Source organism: Phoca vitulina, unplaced genomic scaffold (assembly GCF_004348235.1).
Source record: "Phoca vitulina isolate PV1807 unplaced genomic scaffold, GSC_HSeal_1.0 scaffold81, whole genome shotgun sequence".
NCBI lineage: Eukaryota > Metazoa > Chordata > Mammalia > Carnivora > Phocidae > Phoca > Phoca vitulina.
In genome coordinates this window covers 5,845,238-5,863,319 of record NW_022589784.1, presented here as the reverse complement: position 1 = coordinate 5,863,319, position 18,082 = coordinate 5,845,238, and the positions used below count along the sequence as shown (strand labels likewise).

The following is an 18,082-nucleotide window of genomic DNA, read 5'->3' as shown; positions in this document are numbered from 1 at the left end:
GCCTATTTCCTATTGGTTGAACCCTTTCCAACCCCGCGGACAGCGTTTGTTGACTTTCGCTTAGAAGACGCCAGCGACCGGAAGCAGAGAAGAGGCTCCCGAAGATGACGTCATCTTGAACCTCCTCTACCAATCAGCTTCAGTGGTGGAGCCTGCGAACGCCCAATGAGCTGCTGTTTTGCTGAAGGGTTGACTCTGGGCGGAAGTGGCTTTGTAGCCAAGGAGAAGCGAGATGGGGGTGAAGCTGGAGGTGTTTCGGGTCAGTGAGCTTTGCAGCGGGTGGACGGCTGGACTCCTCCCGGCACTGAGGAGGCGGCTCTGAAAGGGAGGGGATTCCAGGAGAGAGGGCGGTGTGGGGAGAAAGCTTCTGAGTTTTGAGAGGGATCTTTAGGGTTGGAAGCCCGGCGGAGGGGGCTCTGGGGTAGGGGAGGGCTGGTGTGCGGGAGGGCGTTTGAGAGGAGTGATCTGAAAAAGGGGCTCCGAGAAGGAAGGCTCCAAACCCTGAGGAAGCTCATGGACTCCGGTGGTTGTGTGTTTCTAATCGGGAGACCCCTGTGATTAGAGCAATAGATTCCAAATAATGAGGCCTCCTGGGTTTGAAGATGCTCCAGGGATCTGACGAACGGGTGGGTAATGAGGTCTCACGAAGATGCCTTTGATTTTAGGACGAGGTTTTGTACTCTGAGTGAGGGGTCTTGGCGCGCGCGCGCGTGTATGTGTGTGTGTCTTCGGGAGGGAGTTTCCCCAGACTTGGAGGAGGCTTTGAGGTCTCTTAAATTATTACTCTTAGGGGTCTAGGCTTTAAGGTGTCAGGCTTCTGTATCCTTGGTGGGAGTTCTGCGGTTCTTGGGGACCCTGAGGAGGCACGCCTAAGCTCTGCGGGAGGATGGTCCTCCAGGCTCTGAGCAGCCATGCGTGTTGTGGAAGGGGTTTAATCCGGGGCTCCGTTCATTTACCCCCTGCCCTTCTAGATGACGCTCTACCTCACCTTCCCTGTGGCTATGTTCTGGATTGCCAATCAGGCCGAGTGGTTTGAGGACTATGTCATACAGCGCAAGGTGGGCACAGGGAGAGTATTCATGGGTTCATTCCAGGGCGTGGGGGAGAGAATGGAGCACCAACCTGCTGGGGACCAATGTCTGCTTCCCACCAGCCAACCCTGCCCTGGGTGGGGGGCTCTGGAGGCTCCTGGCTCATGCTACCAGCTGTTACTTTGTCCCCACAGAGGGAGCTGTGGCCACCTGAGAAGGAGGACCAGGTAAGTCACATACTCTTCTTACCCCTAAAGGGACGGAGGTGCCTGGGTCCCTGTGGCCATGATGGGTTTCAATGAAAATTTTGCTCTCAGTCATGAGGAAAGAGAACTGAGAACAGAGGGGCATATAGTTTCTTTCTTGCCCTCTTCCTGAAAGATGAAGCGATCCCCCTTGAACCGTCGCTGTAATTGGCACAGGGCTTCCAGTGTAGATGCTGAATCCTGTGAAGCTGTGGAGAGTAAGGGGCAGGGTAGGGGGGAAGGGAGTCTAGGCCCCTGAGGTGTGTGTCCTCCTCTCTTCCCGTTCCACCCCCCTTCTCCAACCCCCAGCGCCGGGAGCTAGAAGAATTCAAAGAGAGGCTACGGAAGCAGCGGGAGGAGAAGCTCCTTCGTGCTGCCCAGCAGAGCTCCTGAAGCCTAGCCCCTCCACCCATGAAATAACACACAGTTCCTTGTTTCTTGTGGAAGTGTTTTATTGTCTGTTTTCAGGGGCCATGCAGGGCCCAGGATGGCTCAGGCCCTCAGGGGGCTTGTGTCTGGGGCTGGGGGCTGCTGTTCCGACGGAAGCTGAGGGCAGTCGGGTCTTGAGGGGTGAGGAGGGGTTGGGGGCTGAGCGTCCCGGCTCGTTTCTGCACTCCGTCCTGTGGATGAAGAGGGGTCAGCCAGAGGGAGGGACCAAGGACAGTGCCAGCCGGAGGTGACCCAGGCATTGGGGGAGGGTGCCTGTGTGCCCCCTCCTGCCGTCTGTCCCTACCATCCACCGGCTTCTATGTACCTTAGTTACTCAACCTTTAAGATGGTATTTGGGGTCTTGATCAGAACCCAGGCTGTGCGTGCATATGTGTGTCATAAACACTAGTGTATTGAGGTCTGTGTCCTGTGTATAAACTCATGTGCCCTCTTCCTCGGAGGTGTCTTCCTAGGAAGGGGGTTCTGCTCATTCTGTCTTCCCTGAAACCCTGAGACAGGGCGGCAGGGCCCCTGAGTTCCGGCCACGGCTCTGACATTAACATGCCCCCAGCCTGACCTCGGGCCCCTCTCGGCCCTGTCTGGGCCTTTGTCCTCCCACCCAAAGTTGGGGATTGGATTGGCCAGGATCCTGTGACTGGCAGGGACCCAGGATGGCACTCTTATCAGGCACTTATCCCTAGGGGGCAAATCGTGGCTAGATGTGAGGGTGAGGCCCCATTTACTCCTGGCTGGGGGTGGGAGGCAGGGTCAGAGCACTCAGCCTAGCTGGTCTCTGCTCAGCCCCAGCGGCACGTCACCTACCTTGGGGCCTATGGGCTGGAAGCCAGGCAGGGTGCTGACTGTCACACGCTGGTCATCCATACGGCGGCCCTGGGTACTGGCCAGCATGTCCATGAGACTGTCCATCTCGGGTGCAGTGCCACTCTCTGCGTTAAGCAGAAGCATGTGAGGATGAACATACATGCTGACTCCAGGGGACACAGCCCAGCTGGAGCCCCCAACCCGCTCCTCTGCCTCCACTCATGTTCTCTCGGAAGCGTGCTTGTCTGTCCCCCCCATCCCTTGCCCAGTGTTCCCATTTGCGGCTTACTTTCTCAGGTTCTTGCCCACAGGCCCCCCAGATGGCCACTCTTCCTGGATCCCTACGCCCTGACCCATTCATGCCCCCAAACATCACACCAGTCCCCCCACCACCACCACCCGTGCCAGCTCTCACGGCTCTCGGAGGTCGGATCCAGCCCTGTCTGCAGCGAGCACCGCTGCTCCTCCATCCGGTCGCCCTGCACCTGGCTCAGCAGGTTGAAGAAGCCCTCCTGGTCTGGAGAGCCAGCCTGGGGAACAGACACACTCAGTCCAGCTGGCCTCTCAGCTGGGGAACCCCTCCCCTCCCCTCCTCGGCTCTCACCATGGTCCCCGCCAATGCGCTGCTCTGCAGAGCTGCTCAGAATGAGACCTGAGCCTCCTTCCCCATCCCGGCCCCTGCCCCAGGGGCCCAGCCAGCAGGGCCACCCCACGTGGTGCTGCCTCAGGGGAGAAGCTGCCGGTGCCAGCATCCTGACGTCCTAAATTGGGGCCTGACTGCAGGGTGGCCTGGGGGCTGGGACATGAGCCAGGGAAACATACCAGGGGCTGCCCCAAATCCCAGCATCCCCCACCTCACAGGGGTTAGCACCGAGAGCCCTGACCTCTGCCCTGGGGCTGGGTTAGGCACTTGGACCCTCATGCCCACCAGCACTTCTTTGGGTGGCAACTGGGTCAGGGGTCCCAGGAGACTTGCTTGCTAATTAGGTGCCCTACAAACTAATTAGTCTTGTCATTCACAGGCCCTTGAGTTGGGAGGATGTGTGGGGTGGGATCTGCTTACCTTGACGCAGGGGGCCGAGCTCCCGTCCACCTTCTCTTCCTGGTCCATCATTGTCCCCGCTCCCCTCCCCTGGGTCCTGTCCACTTCTCTGCTGGCCTCTGCCCCGGCCCTGTGCCAGAGAAGGCTTTTTAAAAGACTGGGAATTGGGGGGGAGTGGATACCCAGCCCCAAATCCCCAGCTCATACCCCATCTGCTCCCACCCAAGCTTAAGCCCCATAAAGATGATCCAGATAATTGTTTTTGCAGCAGGATGCCGTGCTGCTGTGGGGGTAGGAGACAGGGTGACCTGGGTTTGGACCTTGCCCAGCAGGACTCACTGGGCCCCAAGAACTCTCAGGTGGGGCTCAGCAGCAGGCCAGACCAGTGTCCCCACAGTGGGGCGAGGGGGCTGGGTGGCCCCACTGGGAGAGGTCAGGCCACCAGGGCAGCTCAGGTGAGATCTGTAGCCCACCAGTGGGAAGCAGTGCGGACAGTCTCACCTGCCGGAAGGGCAGTTGCCATCCGCAGGTGGTAGGGGAAGAAGCTGGACCTGAGGACCACTGAGGCACCACCAGGCCGACTAGCTCCATGTCTGTCTCCTGGCACCCCCCCCCCCACTCACTGTCCCTGGGTCTGGTTGCCCACCACAGGCCCTAAGACAAGAAAGTCTGGGATTTCCTTTTTTATTTTTTAAGGTTTTATTTATTTAAGAGAGAGTGAGAGAGAACAGGAGTGTGTGTGTGTGGCGGGGGGGGAAGTGGGGCAGAGGGAGATGGAGAAGCAGATTCTCCACTGAGCAGGGAGCCCGACGTGGGGCTCCATCCCAGGACCCTGGGATCATGACCTGAGTAGAGGGCATACGCCTAACCGACTGAGCCACCTAGGTGCCCCAAGAGGGTCTGGGATTTCCTGTCCTGCCACCGATGCCAGGTTGAGCTTTCTCCTGAGATCTCAGTGCCTGGGGATGGGAGGCAAGGAGCCCCAAGCAGCTATGGCCTTCTTCTAGTGCCCTGGGTGCCACTGGGAGGGTCCCGCTGGAACCCCATCCCCTACCCAAGATGCCTTTCTAGAAACCAGTTAAAACCTCTTCTCAGAGTAAATGGGCCGCACGAGCACCACACCTGCCTGAGCACAAAGCTCAAAGCTCAGTCCTCTTCCCCCAGGCAACTGTTCCCCATCCAGGGCCCCCACCCACACCCTGTCCACAACCCCAAGTCCTCCATGCCAACCGGACGCCCTGCTCTTCCACGGATGCACTAGTTTCCTGGAGCTGCCTTAACAAAGTCACAAGCTAGGTGGCTTAGAGCAACAGATGATTGTCGCACAGTTCTGGAGGCCGGAGCCAGAAGTTGGGACGTTGGCGGTGCCATGCTCCTGAGACCCGCAGGGGAGGGTCCTTCGTTCCGTCTCCCTGGCTCCTCGTGGTTGTAGGCAGCCCTCAGTGCCCCTTGGCTGGTCGCTGCAGTATTTCAACCTCTGCCTCTGTCGTCACGCGACATTCCTCTGTGTCCCTGTCTTCACATGACCGTCACAAGACATGGAACCCAGTCATGTTGCATTAGAGCCTCATGCTACTGCAGGTGACCTCTTAACTAAGCGCATCTGCAACGACTCTAGTTCCAAATAAGGTCACAGTCTCAGGTACCGGAGCTTAGGCCTTCAGCCTGACTTGGGGGAGGGTGGGCGGGATACCATTCAGCCATTAACAGCACAAGACCCTGGTCACCCTCACAGAGTATAGTATAGTCACCCTCCGGACCTTCACCCCCAGGGGACAGACTGAGAAGCTAGAGGGGTCTCACGGCCTTCCAACTCCTCCCTGTGCCCCTGCAATCCATCCTTCCCCTCCAAGAGCTGCAGGGATCCCCTCCCTCCCCTGCTCAGAACTCTCCCTTGGCCCCCATTGCCCTGAGGAGAAAACTCAAACACCATGGAGTAATGGAATGTTCTAAAATCGGGGATGGATGCACAACTCTGAACATACTAAAATGCATGGAATTGTACGTTCTCAGCAAGTGAACTGTGTGGTATGTGAATTATATCTCAATAAAGCTATGAAAGAAAGAAAAAACAAGAAAGGAACGGAGAGAGGGAGGAAAACATGGAAGAAAACCCCCAAATCCTACCTAGAGTAGCCAGCCATCCTGGTTTGCCCAGGACTTTCTCAGTTTTAGCACTGGAAGTCCTGTGTCCTGGGAACCTCTCGATCCCAGCAAATTGGACTGGGTCAGTCCTACCTTGTCCCACAGAGGTCTGGCCTCTGCAGCCCCTCCAAGCTCACCTGCCTTCCTCCGCTCCTCCAGCTACATCCCCTGCTTCTCTCTGCCTGGATCGCTGCATAGCTGCTGCTTGATGTCCGTCAGGTTAAATCTAAACGTCACCCTGTCAGGGTCCCCCCTCTGGTACCACACACAATAAACCACCACCCCCACATGTGGCACGTGCTCTCACATCACTGTTTATTTCCGTTAGAACGGAATTGACCATTTTCTCTCCCCCTTCCATTTAACCTTAAGTGCCACATGGCACATCTAGTTTTATTCACTGTTGCCTGTCCCATGTAAGTGGCAAAGGGCCAAGCACCAGACGAATTCCTTTTTTTTTTCTTTTTTAAGATTTTATTTATTTATTTGAGAAAGAGCATGAGCAGGGGGAAGGGCAGAGGGAGAAGCAGACTCCCTGCTAAGCAGAGAGCCTGACGTGGGGCTCCATCCCAGGACTCCAGCATTATAACCTGAGCCAAAGGCAGACGCTTAACTTACTGAGCCACCCAGGCGCCCCATCCGGACCAATTCTTTTTTTTTTTTTTTTTTTTTTTGAGATTTTATTCATTTATCTGACAGAGACAGCGAGAGAGGGAACACAAGCAGGGGGAGCTGGAGAGGGAGAAGCAGGCTCCTCGCTGAGCAGGGAACCTGATGTGGGGCTTGATCCCAGGACGCTGGGATCATGACCTGAGCCGAAGGCAGATAGAGGCTTACCCACTGAGCCACCCAGGCGCTCCCATCCAGACCAATTCTTAATAAACTTAACCAAATGAAGGAACTAGTTCTGGACTCTGCATTCACACACGAGCATCACACCTGAAATACGGGACCTCTTTTGGATGGGCGCTGCTGGACTGTGCCCTCTGTGACAAGGTGGCAGCCGTTTGCTGGCACACGGCAGGAGCAGGCCATGGAATTTCAAGTGTGAACTGAGTGTGTGTGTAGGTGTGCAAGGGGTTGAGCATGCCCCTAAGCCCACGAGTTCATCAGCAGACGAATGTGATCATCAGTCTGTGAGGGCGTGTGTGCACCCGGTGAGGGCAAGGCTATGACAAGCGGTCCTCCTGGGAAAGAGTCCTGGTTCAGATCCCAGCAGGCCTATTCATCATGTGGCCTTAGACAAGAGTCCTGCTGAGCCGCGGTTTTGTTGTCTATACCGCACTCCCTGTCAGAGGTTCTCCGAGGATCGAGTGAGAACCTGACACAGGTCCTTGGCACACAGTAGGTGCTGGCTTAGCTTCAACCCTCCCTCCAGGCTTCCTCGTGAATTGATCAAATGTTGTCCAGCTTGCTGCTACGCTCTGGGGAACAGAAGGTAAGTGGGTCACGGGCTTATGGCCGCCCGCGGCCCCGGATGGGCACACAGCGTCCGTCAGCCACGGAGAAACTTCTGGCAGGGTGGTGGCTGTGTCTGGGGGAGATTAAAGCGTTAGATTCCCCGCGATCCCACTTGCTGGCTGCACGCAAGCAGGAAAGGTGTGTCTGAGCTCACGTCTGCGTGTGTCGTCGGGGTGCCCCTCCAGCGACTCCGCACTCGTCTGCGTGGACACATCCGCCCGCCCACTCTGCGAGGGACAGATCTTCCTCTCCGAGGACCGATGCGGGGAGGGGCCAGCTCCGCGGGGCGGGGTCCAGGTGGCTGACGCGCGGGGCCACGCCCCCACCTTGGGACAGACCCGGAAGCGGTGGCGGCGCCCCTAGGGGAAGATGGCGCCCTCGGGGCTGAAGGCGGTGGTGGGGGAAAGTGAGTGCGTCTCCTAGGGGGGCGGGGGCCAGGGGTGCACGAACCCTGGACCCCGGCGGCGGGGATTTGGCGGCTGGGCTGGGCGTCGAGCACCTGATCCTCGAGGGGGCGGGCGGGGACGTGGTCCTGCTGGACGTCCCGGCTCTCCCGTGCCGGAGCGAAACAAAGTTGGGAGACTGGACTCCGGGGACCCAAGGGGATCGGGCTAGGGGTGGCGTAGGCAGGCGCCAGGGCTTGCCCTCCTGGACCCCCTAGGATGCCGGCGGAGAGAGGGCACAGCTGGACGCCCAGACTGCCGGGTCTCCGAGCCTGGCAGAGTCGGGGGTGGGGGCTGGACTCTTGGCCTGGGGCCCGGGCTGGGTGCGCTGGTCAACTATCCCAGGTGGTGTGAGAGTTCGGGGGATGTGGTCAGGCCAGTGTCCAGGCCCAGGGGTGGGGGACACCTTCCTTCTTGCCGGGTCCCCACGAACCTCACGCAGCGTGAGGACTCGGGCGTCTAGGCCGCGTGGGTCGGGGCCCTTGGGAGAGGGGTGGAGGTCGCCCCCTCCCCCATCTCGGGTAGTTCCGGTCTCAGCACCTCCTTCCTCCTCCTTCCGCCCTGGAGGTTCTGATAAGAGTGGACATGACACTCTGGGCGGGCGGGGCCACCCTGTCCCTTCTGCCTCCTCCCTCCGCAAGACAGGGCAGACTATGGCTCAAACCCCTACCACCCCAACCCAAAATGGGGAGAGGCCAGGCCCGCCTCAGAGCAGGGAGTCAAGGGTCCTGCAAGGAAACTGATGGGGAGGTCGAGTGGTGGGGTCTGGCTTCAACGTCCCCACCAGGGGAACTCGAGGTTGCAGATGGCGAGGCTGAGAGCCGGGCTCTGGAGGGAGGTAGACCTGTATGTGAGCTCTAGCTTTTCAGTTATTCGTTCATCTAAAGCATATTTAATGAGTGGCTCCTTAAGCCCCAGGCACTTAGCCATTTAGGGCTCAGGGTGCTTAGGCTAGTCACTTGTCTTCTCTGAACCTGTTTCCCTGTCTGTAAATTGGGGGTGAGTGACCTCACAAGACTGATGAGAGAAGTAAACAGGAGTGAAGATGGAGGCCCAGAAGTCTTGGGGGCATGTTGGGGCCACAGAATCCAATATCCTGAGCCCACTCTACCTTCCCTGCAGAAATTCTGAGCGGAGTCATTCGGAGTGTCAAAAAGGATGGGGAGTGGAAGGTATGGAGTTGGCAGAATGCCTTGTCCAGACCCATGTGGGGTGCCCTGAATGTGGGACCCATAAGAACTCCCTGAGGAGGCTGCTGGTCCATGCGGTGGGGTTGGGTGGGTGGGTCTGGGTCAGGGTGGGGTCGGGTGGGGGTCCTGGGTCCTCCCATCCAGCCAGCTCTTGAAGCTATCAGTTCTGCCTGCCACCCCAGCCCCACCTCAGGGGTAGCTGTAGCCTGTCCTGCCCACTCATCTGTCCATCAGTACATCTGTCTCCATCCATCCGGACAGGTCCTCATCATGGACCATCTGAGCATGCGCATCTTGTCCTCCTGCTGCAAGATGTCAGACATCCTGGCTGAGGGAATTACTAGTGAGTGGACACTCCCACCCCATGCTGCCCAGATGGGACCTGAGTATGGGGTCCCCTAAAATTGTCCAGAACTCCCGAATACACAACGCCCTGTATATACAGTTCTTCTTCCTCCTGAGTGTGGGAGCCTTTGACGGGCACACCTCCGATGCAGGACTCCCCAACTGCGACTCCTAAGGGGTCAGCCTCCCCGACTATGTAACTCCTGTGTGTGGAACACCATGTAGGACCCTCAGAGTGAACTCAGTGTGAGACCCCCCAGAATGTGTGACTTTCTATGGGGGACCCCTAGGAGGCATGGCTGTGACCTTGAATGTGTAGAACCCTGCCCATGTAACTCTTAGCTGTGTGCCCTATGGGCGGGTACCTCCCCTTAGGCGCCCGAGGGCGTACAGCTCGCCCTGTCCTAGCATCCAACCCTCTTGCCCAAGTGTCCAACTCTCTGAGTCTGAGACTCTCCGTGAGCCCTGGCCCCAATGCCACCTACATATGGCCCTTTCTCCATTCCTCCTAGTCGTTGAAGACATCAACAAACGGCGAGAACCCATCCCCAGTTTGGAGGCCATTTATTTGCTCAGCCCCACGGAGAAGGTGCCTGTGTGAACTATGTGTGTGTGTGTGTGTACACATGCCTCTGTGCACGTCTGTATGTGTCAGGTCGGGGGGGGGGCACAGGCAGTGGCTGGGAGGCTGGGGCAGGGCTCCGGAGGGGCAGGGCCAGGCTTGGCTTGGACAATGGTCTGCCTCCCCCAGTCAGTGCAAGCCCTGATAGCAGACTTCCGGGGGACTCCGACCTTCACCTACAAAGCAGCACACGTCTTCTTCACCGACAGTGAGTGAAGCGAGCTGGGGGCATTGGGGGAGGGGGGGTCGGGGCGTGGGGCCACTCTGGCCTGATGCCCCCTCTTGCCCACCCCAGCCTGCCCAGAGCCCCTGTTCAGTGAGCTGAGCCGCTCCCGTCTAGCCAAGGTGGTGAAGACGCTGAAAGAGATCCACCTGGCCTTCCTCCCCTACGAGGCCCAGGTACAGCCCAGGCTAGTCCAGGGTGGGGGGTGGGGGTCCGTGACCAAACGTCCTGGGTTCCCTCAGAAACAGACACTGAACCCAGTAAAGGGGACATCGGGTCAGAAAGGAAAGCAGCCAACACAGAGGGGGCACCTGAACTTCTGTCCCCCTGGGCAACTGCAGGGGGCAGTGTAGAGAGGTGTCTCTGAGGTGTCCTGCCCGAGGGGGAAGGGGCCGGGGTGTTTCTCCACCTCCTGCAGGCATCAGTTGGGAGCGGCCCGGGACCTGCCTCCTGGATGGCGAAGCAGGCTCCAGAGCCCAGGGGAAACCCCAGGGAGCGGCAGGTGCTGGAGGCCGCATGCGGGCCAGGGGTACACCCAGAGCAGTGGCCTCGGCACTTATGCCCTCCCAGGTGTTCTCCCTGGATGCCCCCCACAGCACCTACAACCTCTACTGCCCCTTCCGGGTGGGGGAGCGGGCCCGGCAGATTGAGGCACTGGCCCAGCAGATCGCCACACTGTGCGCCACACTGCAGGAGTACCCGGCCATCCGCTACCGCAAGTGGGGACCCCACCCCGATGCCACCCCCCACCCTGACCCCAGCCTGCCTCAGCCTTGAACCTCACTTTTGACCCCAGTCCTGGTCCTCGCCCGGGCCCGACTCCCATCCCTAACCCCATCCTGACCTCCCGCGTGTGCCTGGACCTCCCCCGCCCCACGCCTGATCCCCCATGTCTGCCCACCCCACCCGCAGGGGCCCAGAGGTCACGGCGCAGCTGGCCCACATGGTCCTGGCCAAGCTGAATGCCTTCAAGGCAGACAATCCCAGTCTGGGTGAGGTAAGGGGGCCTGCCGGGGAGGTGGGGATGAAGCCACGACCAAGGAAGGCCAGGGTCAGTATCCTCATCCCTGCCAACCCCCCAGGGCCCGGAAAAAACGCGCTCACAGCTACTCATCATGGACCGGGGGGCGGACCCTGTGTCCCCGCTGCTGCATGAGCTCACCTTCCAGGCCATGGCCTATGACCTGCTGAACATCCAACAGGACACGTACAAGTAGGCGGAGCCCAGGAACACTACCCACCCCCCCATCAGCTCCTGGGTCCCTGGTCCTCGGCCGGTTGCCCTGACCCTCCGTCTCCCGCAGGTACGAGACCACAGGGCTGAGCGAGGCCCGTGAGAAGGCGGTGTTGCTGGATGAGGACGATGACCTGTGGGTGGAGCTACGGCACATGCACATCGCAGACGTGTCCAAGTGCGTGCCCCTCCGCAGGTGGCCCCACCGCATCCCCAGTCCCGTCTCCCCCCTCCACTGTGGGCCATGTATGCGGTCTTTGGCTCTGGGTGAGCGTGCCAATACAAGCCACGCCCCTCAGCCGGACTCCTCGGTGTGGGCTTGCCCATGGCCTGGTACAGGGACACGTGTGTCCCCTGGCCCCCCCCCCCCCCCGCCGTCAAACTACAGTGTTGGCGCCAGTCCCCACCCCACCCCTGCCCACTCTTCACCGCCAGGAGGGTCACGGAGCTTCTGAAGACGTTCTGTGAGAGCAAGAGGCTGACCACCGACAAGGTAGGGGCGGGCCGGCGTCAGGATGGGCAGCTGGGGAGGAGAGACCCCTGCCAGGATAGAGCGGGGGCAGGGCCCCAGTCCGGTGGCAGAGCCTGGAGTGGGATCCGGGGTGGGCAGGGCTGGGCCTCACGGCCTCCCTGTCCCCAGGCCAACATCAAAGACCTGTCCCACATCCTGAAAAAGATGCCGCAGTACCAGAAGGAGCTGAACAAGGTGAGCATGGGTGGGGAACCTGCCCCCCCCCCACTGCCGCCAGGCTCTTGGCTTGGACTCAGTTTCTGTTACCCCCAACTCCCACCTCCCACCCCGCAGTATTCCACGCATCTGCATTTAGCCGACGACTGCATGAAGCACTTCAAGGGTTCGGTGGAGAAGCTGTGCGGTGTGGAGCAGGTGGGGGAGGGCCTGGGACAGGGGTGGGGCCTCAGAGAGATGGGCCTGTAGAGGGGGCTCGGTCTGCAGGGGAGGCGCCTTGTAGAGGTGTGGCCTGTGAGAGGGGCGGGGCCTTTGGAGAGCCCGCGGGGACTGAGAGGGGTGGGCCCTGGGGAGAGGGGGTCCTGGGACAGGGGTTTGGTCTATGGGGTGGGCAGGGCAGGTCCCTAGAGAGGTAGGACCTGGATAAGGGGTGGGGCCTGTGGAGAGGTGGGGCCTTGAGAGGGGCGGAGCCTGTTGATGGCCAGGGATGAAACCTTCAGAGACCTGATAGTAGGAAGAAGCGGGTCCCCAAAGTCCTGTCAAGGACCCTGGGGGTGGCCTAGCTCTGGAACCCCCCAACCCCCTGCCCCGCAGGACTTGGCCATGGGCTCAGACGCAGAGGGTGAGAAGATCAAGGATGCCATGAAACTGATCGTGCCCGTGCTGCTGGATACAGCGGTGCCAGCCTATGACAAGATCCGGGTCCTGTTGCTCTACATCCTTCTACGGAACGGTGGGTTGGGGGCATGGGAAGGCCTCCGGAGACCCCCATTCACGGGGGTCTGCAGTGATCCAGGGAATCTCTCAACCCCACAGTTTTCCTGACCTTGGGATGCCCCCACTCAACAGGCACACCAGACCCCCCAGATATACCCGCCTCACCTGGGAACCCCCTCCATTGATCTGGGGGATCTCTCATTGGCATGAGGGCTCCGTTGACATAAGGACCCACAAATCTATGACTCCTCCAAACTTGGCTCCCTCAACTAATTCCAGACCCCCATCTCTCCCCTCTGGGATCCCCATCCAGAATTCTAGCATCTTCCTTGCACCTGCCCCAGTGGCTCCCTTGGTCCAGAGGACCCCCCCATCACAGTCTAGGGACCTCCTCTCGCCACCCCCAACCCCCTTCACCCAGGAACCCCATGGCCACCTTCCGTCCCCCCACCCTCTCTGAGCCAGCCCCCCTCATGAGAATCCCATCCACGGAAGCCCACCCATCCTCTTCCTGCAGGCGTGAGTGAGGAGAATCTGGCCAAGCTGATCCAGCATGCCAACGTGCAGGCACACAGCAGCCTCATCCGGAACCTGGAGCAGCTGGGGGGCACGGTCACCAATCCTGGGGTACGCTGGCCTGGCAAGCCGTACGGTCAGAGACTGGGTGGAAGGCAAATGTGGGCTTGGGGGGGTGCCTGGGAGGCTCAGAGCCTGGGGCCTGGGGGGCTGGGGCATTCAAGGCATGGGCTTGGAGGACAGGGAGGTCTGTGCAGGATCAGGTCTGGGACCAGCGGGCACCACAGCCATCCCCAGTCATGGGTCACATGATAAGCAGGGAGTAAGGTGCAGCCAGAGCTGGGGTCCTGGTGATGGTGCACTGGGGGTGTGTGACCAGAGTTCCGGGGGCGGACAGCAGGGTCGCCGGCACACAGCGGACCGTGGGCTCCTGGAGGACTCAGAGGACCCTTCCCAAAACACCCCCACCCCAAACACACCCGCACAGCAGCTTCCTGTGCTCAGCTGTCTGCTTAGCTGCTCCTGTCTCTCTCTGGCCCTGTGTGTCCCCCCTCCCCTGACCCTGCCTCCACGACTGGGGTGGCTCTCCTGTCCCCTCACCTGTCCCTAATCGCTCTCCTGGCCCCCCGTCTGTCACCCTGTCTCCCACCTCCTGATTCCACTGTTTCTCTGTGCCCTTCCGCCTCTGTCCCCACCTGTCTGTCGTCCTTGTCTTTGTCTTTGCCACAGGTCTTGGTCTCACTGGCTCTGTATCTCTCTCTCCTTCTCGTGCCCTGTCCCTCTCCCTCTCTCTTTCCCTCTTTCTCCCTCTCCCCGGCCCTCTCTCCTTCTTTCTCCTTCCCTCTCTCTCTGCTCCTCTGTTCCGTTTCTCCATCTTTTTCTGCAACCCTTCCCCCAAGCCAGATGAGCCCCCAGCCCCACCTGTGACCCGCCTCCTTCTCCCCCATCCCCCCACCACCCCCCCCACCCCGCCTGTAGGGCTGTGGGACCTCAAGCCGGCTAGAGCGGAGGGAGCGCTTGGAGCCCACCTATCAGCTGTCCCGCTGGACCCCCATCATCAAGGACGTCATGGAGGTACCACTGGTGGGGCCTGACCTCCCCCTGCATACCCCCACACCCCACACCAAGTCCTGCCCTGATCTAGGCGGTGGCTCAGCCCTCTTCATGTCACGGTGCTAAGCCTCGGGGCTTAAGGGAAAATCCCTCATTATGGGCATCCCCCTGGCATCCGACTCATTCTGCCAGCGGGGTGCCCCAAGCCGACACCCGAGGAATTGGGACAGCAGGGGGGCCCCTCGAGGGGGAGCCTCATTTCCTGTCCAACCACTGGCCCCTTCCTTAGTCCTCCTCTGTTCTCTTCCCCTGCTGCCCGCCTGCCAAGAAATCCCCTTGTTCCCCCTTCACCCTCCCCACCACCAGCCCCTGCCCATCCCGGGAGCCCAGAGCAGCGACAGCTTAAAGGACCAGGCCAGGGGCCCGGCCTCCTGGCTTCCTGCCTGCTTTTCCTCTGGCACCTGGCGCCTCTGCCCGCTTGGGGGCCCAGCAACCTTGCCCGCCCCCCCAAGGACCCTGGATGCCCCGTCACCTGGGGCTGCTCTCCTAAGCCTCCCTCTCTGGCTCCCAGGATGCCGTGGAGGACCGGCTGGACCAAAAGCTGTGGCCTTTCGTGTCCGCCCCCACCCCCACGTCCAGCTCCCAGGCTGCTGTCAGGTGAGGGACCTGGGGATGCCCCCTGGCCACACCCAGGCCCATCTGATGTGAGGGGTGTGGTGGTGGCGGGGCGGGGGGCGGGGGCGACTCCTGCCCAGACTGACCTCTGCCCGCCTCCCCCTGCACAGTGCCCGCTTTGGCCACTGGCACAAGAACAAGGCCGGTGTGGAGACGCGGGCAGGGCCCCGGCTCATCGTCTACGTCCTGGGCGGCGTGGCAATGTCAGAGATGAGGGCCGCCTATGAGGTGACCAGGGCCACCGATGGCAAGTGGGAGGTGCTCATTGGTGAGAAGCCAGGACTGGGGTCCCTGGGTGCTGGGGCTGGACTCGTAGGTGCTTTAGAGGGTCAGGCTGACAGGGGACTCCCTGTTGGATCCCCCAAACCTGGAGCCTGTGCAGGGGCTGGGGCTTGGGTTCCCAGGGAAGGGCTCACCTGGGGGCTGGACCCCTATGTTTCTAAGGAGTCTAGACTCCTGAGTCCTGAGAGTCAGGGCCTGCTTTCCCAAGGACCTTCGCTGGAGGTCCCGAGGCAGCGGCCCCACCTCCCCAACCCTCCCCTGCTGCCCAGGTTCCTCGCACATCCTCACCCCGACCCGCTTCCTGGATGACCTCAAGACGCTGGACCAGAAGCTGGAGGACATTGCCTTACCCTGACCTGCCCCCCTCCCTTCCCAGAGAAATAAACTCCTCCCTTCTCTCTGCCTACCAGCGCCCAGCTCGCCTTCTTTCTGACGGAGCTGACCTGGGCCAGCCGCCCATGGGCCCTCCTCCCTGACCTGTCCCTCAGGACCCACTCTTGTCCTGCCAGAGGGCATCTTCAGCTGAGGTGAAGGTTAACAGTTGGGCTTGGTTTGGACATTGGTTCCGACACCGACTAGCTGGAAGGCCTTGGCTGGCTTCCTGGGTTCTCCATGCATCCTAGCCATGGGGCCGCTTTGCAGAGGAGATAGATGGCATGCCAGAAAGCTGATGGCGCGAGGGCCCCCCGCGGGCCCTAGAGTCATCCTGGCCGCTGTGATGGGCCTGTTAGTATTAGCAAGCAGAACGGACCCGGTATCCTGCCCCATCCGCACTCCAGGAACTGTCTTGATGGGCCCCGGAGCCATATGCGGGGATCAGAGTCTGCCTTTGTGTGAAGACAGACACACAGCACACCATGCCCAGTTCCCACCCACCCCCCGAGCGTTCAAAGTCTCCCGGCCCATCCTCGGCCCCACCCCCAGGGTGTTCACAGGGGCTCGTAACTGCAGGATATGGCAGAGGGTATATGAGTGTGCTGGGCCTGCCCTAACAAAGTACCCCAGCCTGGGTGACTTAAACAACAGAGATGTGTTCTCCCACAGCCCTGGGGACTGGAAGTCCAAGCTCAAGGTGTCCGCAGGGTTGGTTCTCCTGAGGCCTCTCACCGGCAAGTGGAGGCCGAGATGTGGTCTTCTCCCATGTCCTTACGTGGCTGTCCCTCTGATGCCTGTGTCCTAATCCCCCCTTCTAGAAGGACACCAGCCATGTTGGATTAAGGCCCACCCTAATGACCTCGTTTTAACTCAATTATCTTGTAAAAAGACTCTCTCCAAACACAGTCACGTTCTGAGGCACTGGGGGTTGGGACTTCCTCATGAATTCTTTTTTTTTTTGGCGGCGGGGGGGGGGGGGGGGGGGGGGGGGGGGGGCGGGGAGTACAATTCAGCCCGTAACACCCAGTTAAAAGGAGATCTGAATCTCACAGCGTGAATAAGATATGACCATTCTCTCTCTGTGGGGCACAGATACTGAGCCAGGCGGACAGCAGCAGACGGGGCTGTGGGAGCCCAGAGGATACCCTAGCCAGACGGGAGGCAGTCAAGGAAGCCTTCCTGGAGGAGGGGAAGTCTGAGTTGAGAATGAAAAGAGGAGTCAGGGAAGGGGGGGGAAGGCACAGGGGAGGCCAAGGCAAGAGAGTGAGATGGAGCAAAAAGGATATTGGGGGGCATTAAGATCTGAGAGCCACAAAGCGCCGGAAGGCCTAGGTGAGGATTTGGTCCCTGCTGGCACAATGGAAAACTCTGGGTGGGTAAACTGGGTATAGCCCCCCCCCGCCCCCCGCCCCGGTGGAGAGCTACTTATTCCCATTACGTCACCTCAGGGGATGTGGCCCATCCAAGGCTGGGACCAGGAGGGCAAGGGCGGAGACAGGACACGCAGGACCCTTCCTCCCCGGCCATGGAAGACGTGGCCCTGATTGAAGTCACCGCTCCTTTCGAGAATTCAGGGAAATCTAAGGACACTTTTCCCAGGAAAATTGCACACGCAGTTGCAGGCGGGGCCCTGGTGAAGCGCTAAACACTCTGACTCAGCAAGTCTACTTCTAGGATTTACTAGAAACTCCTACCAGGGCAGAAAGCTGGAATATGCAAGGTCGTCGCAGGGGCGGAGTGGGTGCGGGGAGGGGCCCCGGGGAGGGGCCCCGGGCCCCGACCCCTGAGACGCCCGCCCTGGATGCGCGGCTCCCCGTCCGGCCTCGGCAGGGAAGCCTTTTAACTGGCCAGAGACGGAGCGGGAAGGAGATGGTTTCAAAGTTTAACATTTAAACTCGCCTCCCCAGGAAGCCGCGGTCTCCGCCCCCCACCCCGCCACCTCCCGGGCCCGCTTAGGTAGGTAAACGCTGTGAGCACCAGGGGGCGCTGTGGCCCAATTTTCCGGGTTCTTGGCTCTTTCACGTCCGTACTTGGAGCTGGGGTGACCCTAACTGGAAATTCTAAGAAGGTCAGTGATTGCTCCGTGCTTCTCCGCGGCAACATTGCTTCCACCGCCTCGGACTCTGCTCTTCATTTATGCCGAGGTGCTGTTGTAGCGTCTCCGACTTAAGGACGTTTTGATTCAACCAAAATTCACGGACCCCTATGGGCCACACAGCCGGCAGCATCAGGCCCTGAGCACGTCACAGGCATCATGCCAAGCCCTCCGCATGCACTACTGAGGCTTGTCAAAACCCTCCTATGAGAATGAAATCAACCTCCCTCTCTCTGTGTTTTACAAAGTCCCTCCGCAAGTCCATTCGCCACTGGCTCCCTCAGCCACAGCTGCTGTGTCTCAAACACACGACTCTCGTTCCAGCCACAGGACCTTTGCACCTGCTGTTCTCGTTGCCTACAATGCTTTGCCCCCAGTTCTTCGTATCCTCCCTCCTTCCCGTTTTAGCTCAAAGGTCACCGTGCTTTATTTCCTCAGGACATTTATCC

General features: G+C 60.1%; 3 protein-coding genes across 7 annotated transcripts; 2 read left to right on the top strand and 1 right to left on the bottom strand.

The window, feature by feature from the left end:
• The first annotated feature begins 169 nt into the window (after positions 1-169).
• Positions 170-2,086, top strand: LOC116625885 (protein PET100 homolog, mitochondrial). The gene is made up of 4 exons (XM_032394825.1): positions 170-259; positions 972-1,058; positions 1,226-1,258; positions 1,586-2,086. Exons 1-4 carry the CDS (start codon positions 233-235, stop codon positions 1,667-1,669), a joined length of 231 nt encoding a protein of 76 aa, XP_032250716.1. The 5' UTR covers positions 170-232; the 3' UTR covers positions 1,670-2,086.
• Positions 270-15,567, top strand: STXBP2 (syntaxin binding protein 2). Of its 4 annotated transcripts, XM_032394821.1 has the most exons (21): positions 270-626; positions 972-1,058; positions 1,226-1,258; positions 8,741-8,790; positions 9,070-9,151; positions 9,666-9,742; positions 9,905-9,983; positions 10,071-10,174; positions 10,569-10,717; positions 10,911-10,995; positions 11,081-11,211; positions 11,303-11,410; positions 11,668-11,725; positions 11,873-11,938; positions 12,038-12,118; positions 12,515-12,653; positions 13,155-13,264; positions 14,132-14,227; positions 14,778-14,863; positions 14,992-15,149; positions 15,433-15,567. In XM_032394821.1, exons 5-21 carry the CDS (start codon positions 9,079-9,081, stop codon positions 15,516-15,518), a joined length of 1,686 nt encoding a protein of 561 aa, XP_032250712.1. In that variant the 5' UTR covers positions 270-626; positions 972-1,058; positions 1,226-1,258; positions 8,741-8,790; positions 9,070-9,078; the 3' UTR covers positions 15,519-15,567. The 4 variants fall into 4 exon arrangements, with proteins under 4 accessions (XP_032250712.1, XP_032250713.1, XP_032250710.1 ...); XM_032394822.1 differs by lacking the exons at positions 270-626; positions 972-1,058; positions 1,226-1,258 and adding an exon at positions 6,595-7,152; XM_032394819.1 differs by lacking the exons at positions 270-626; positions 972-1,058; positions 1,226-1,258 and adding an exon at positions 7,510-7,581.
• On the bottom strand, positions 1,758-4,264 carry PCP2 (Purkinje cell protein 2). 2 transcript variants are annotated; one of them, XM_032394824.1, is made up of 4 exons: positions 3,591-4,264; positions 2,943-3,057; positions 2,528-2,652; positions 1,758-1,896 (listed from the first exon to the last, which is right to left on the bottom strand). In XM_032394824.1, the coding sequence occupies exons 1-4, from the start codon at positions 3,639-3,641 to the stop codon at positions 1,777-1,779; spliced, it is 411 nt and encodes a 136-aa protein (XP_032250715.1). In that variant the 5' UTR covers positions 3,642-4,264; the 3' UTR covers positions 1,758-1,776. The 2 variants fall into 2 exon arrangements, with proteins under 2 accessions (XP_032250715.1, XP_032250714.1); XM_032394823.1 differs by lacking the exon at positions 1,758-1,896 and having other exon boundaries at positions 2,442-2,652; positions 2,943-4,264.
• Positions 15,568-18,082: the final 2,515 nt, after the last annotated feature.

Coding starts and splice junctions, on each gene's coding strand:
- LOC116625885 (XM_032394825.1), top strand. CDS start 233: ATGGGGGTGAAGCTGGAGGTGTTTCGG. Junction 260..971: donor TGAAGCTGGAGGTGTTTCGG/GTCAGTGAGCTT, acceptor CTGCCCTTCTAG/ATGACGCTCTACCTCACCTT. Junction 1,059..1,225: donor ACTATGTCATACAGCGCAAG/GTGGGCACAGGG, acceptor TTGTCCCCACAG/AGGGAGCTGTGGCCACCTGA.
- PCP2 (XM_032394823.1), bottom strand. CDS start 3,279: ATGCTGGCACCGGCAGCTTCTCCCCTGAGGCAGCACCACGTGGGGTGG. Junction 2,653..2,942: donor GGATCCGACCTCCGAGAGCC/GTGAGAGCTGGC, acceptor TGCTTAACGCAG/AGAGTGGCACTGCACCCGAG.
- STXBP2 (XM_032394819.1), top strand. CDS start 7,545: ATGGCGCCCTCGGGGCTGAAGGCGGTGGTGGGGGAAA. Junction 8,791..9,069: donor AAAAGGATGGGGAGTGGAAG/GTATGGAGTTGG, acceptor CCATCCGGACAG/GTCCTCATCATGGACCATCT. Junction 11,726..11,872: donor AGAGGCTGACCACCGACAAG/GTAGGGGCGGGC, acceptor CCCTGTCCCCAG/GCCAACATCAAAGACCTGTC.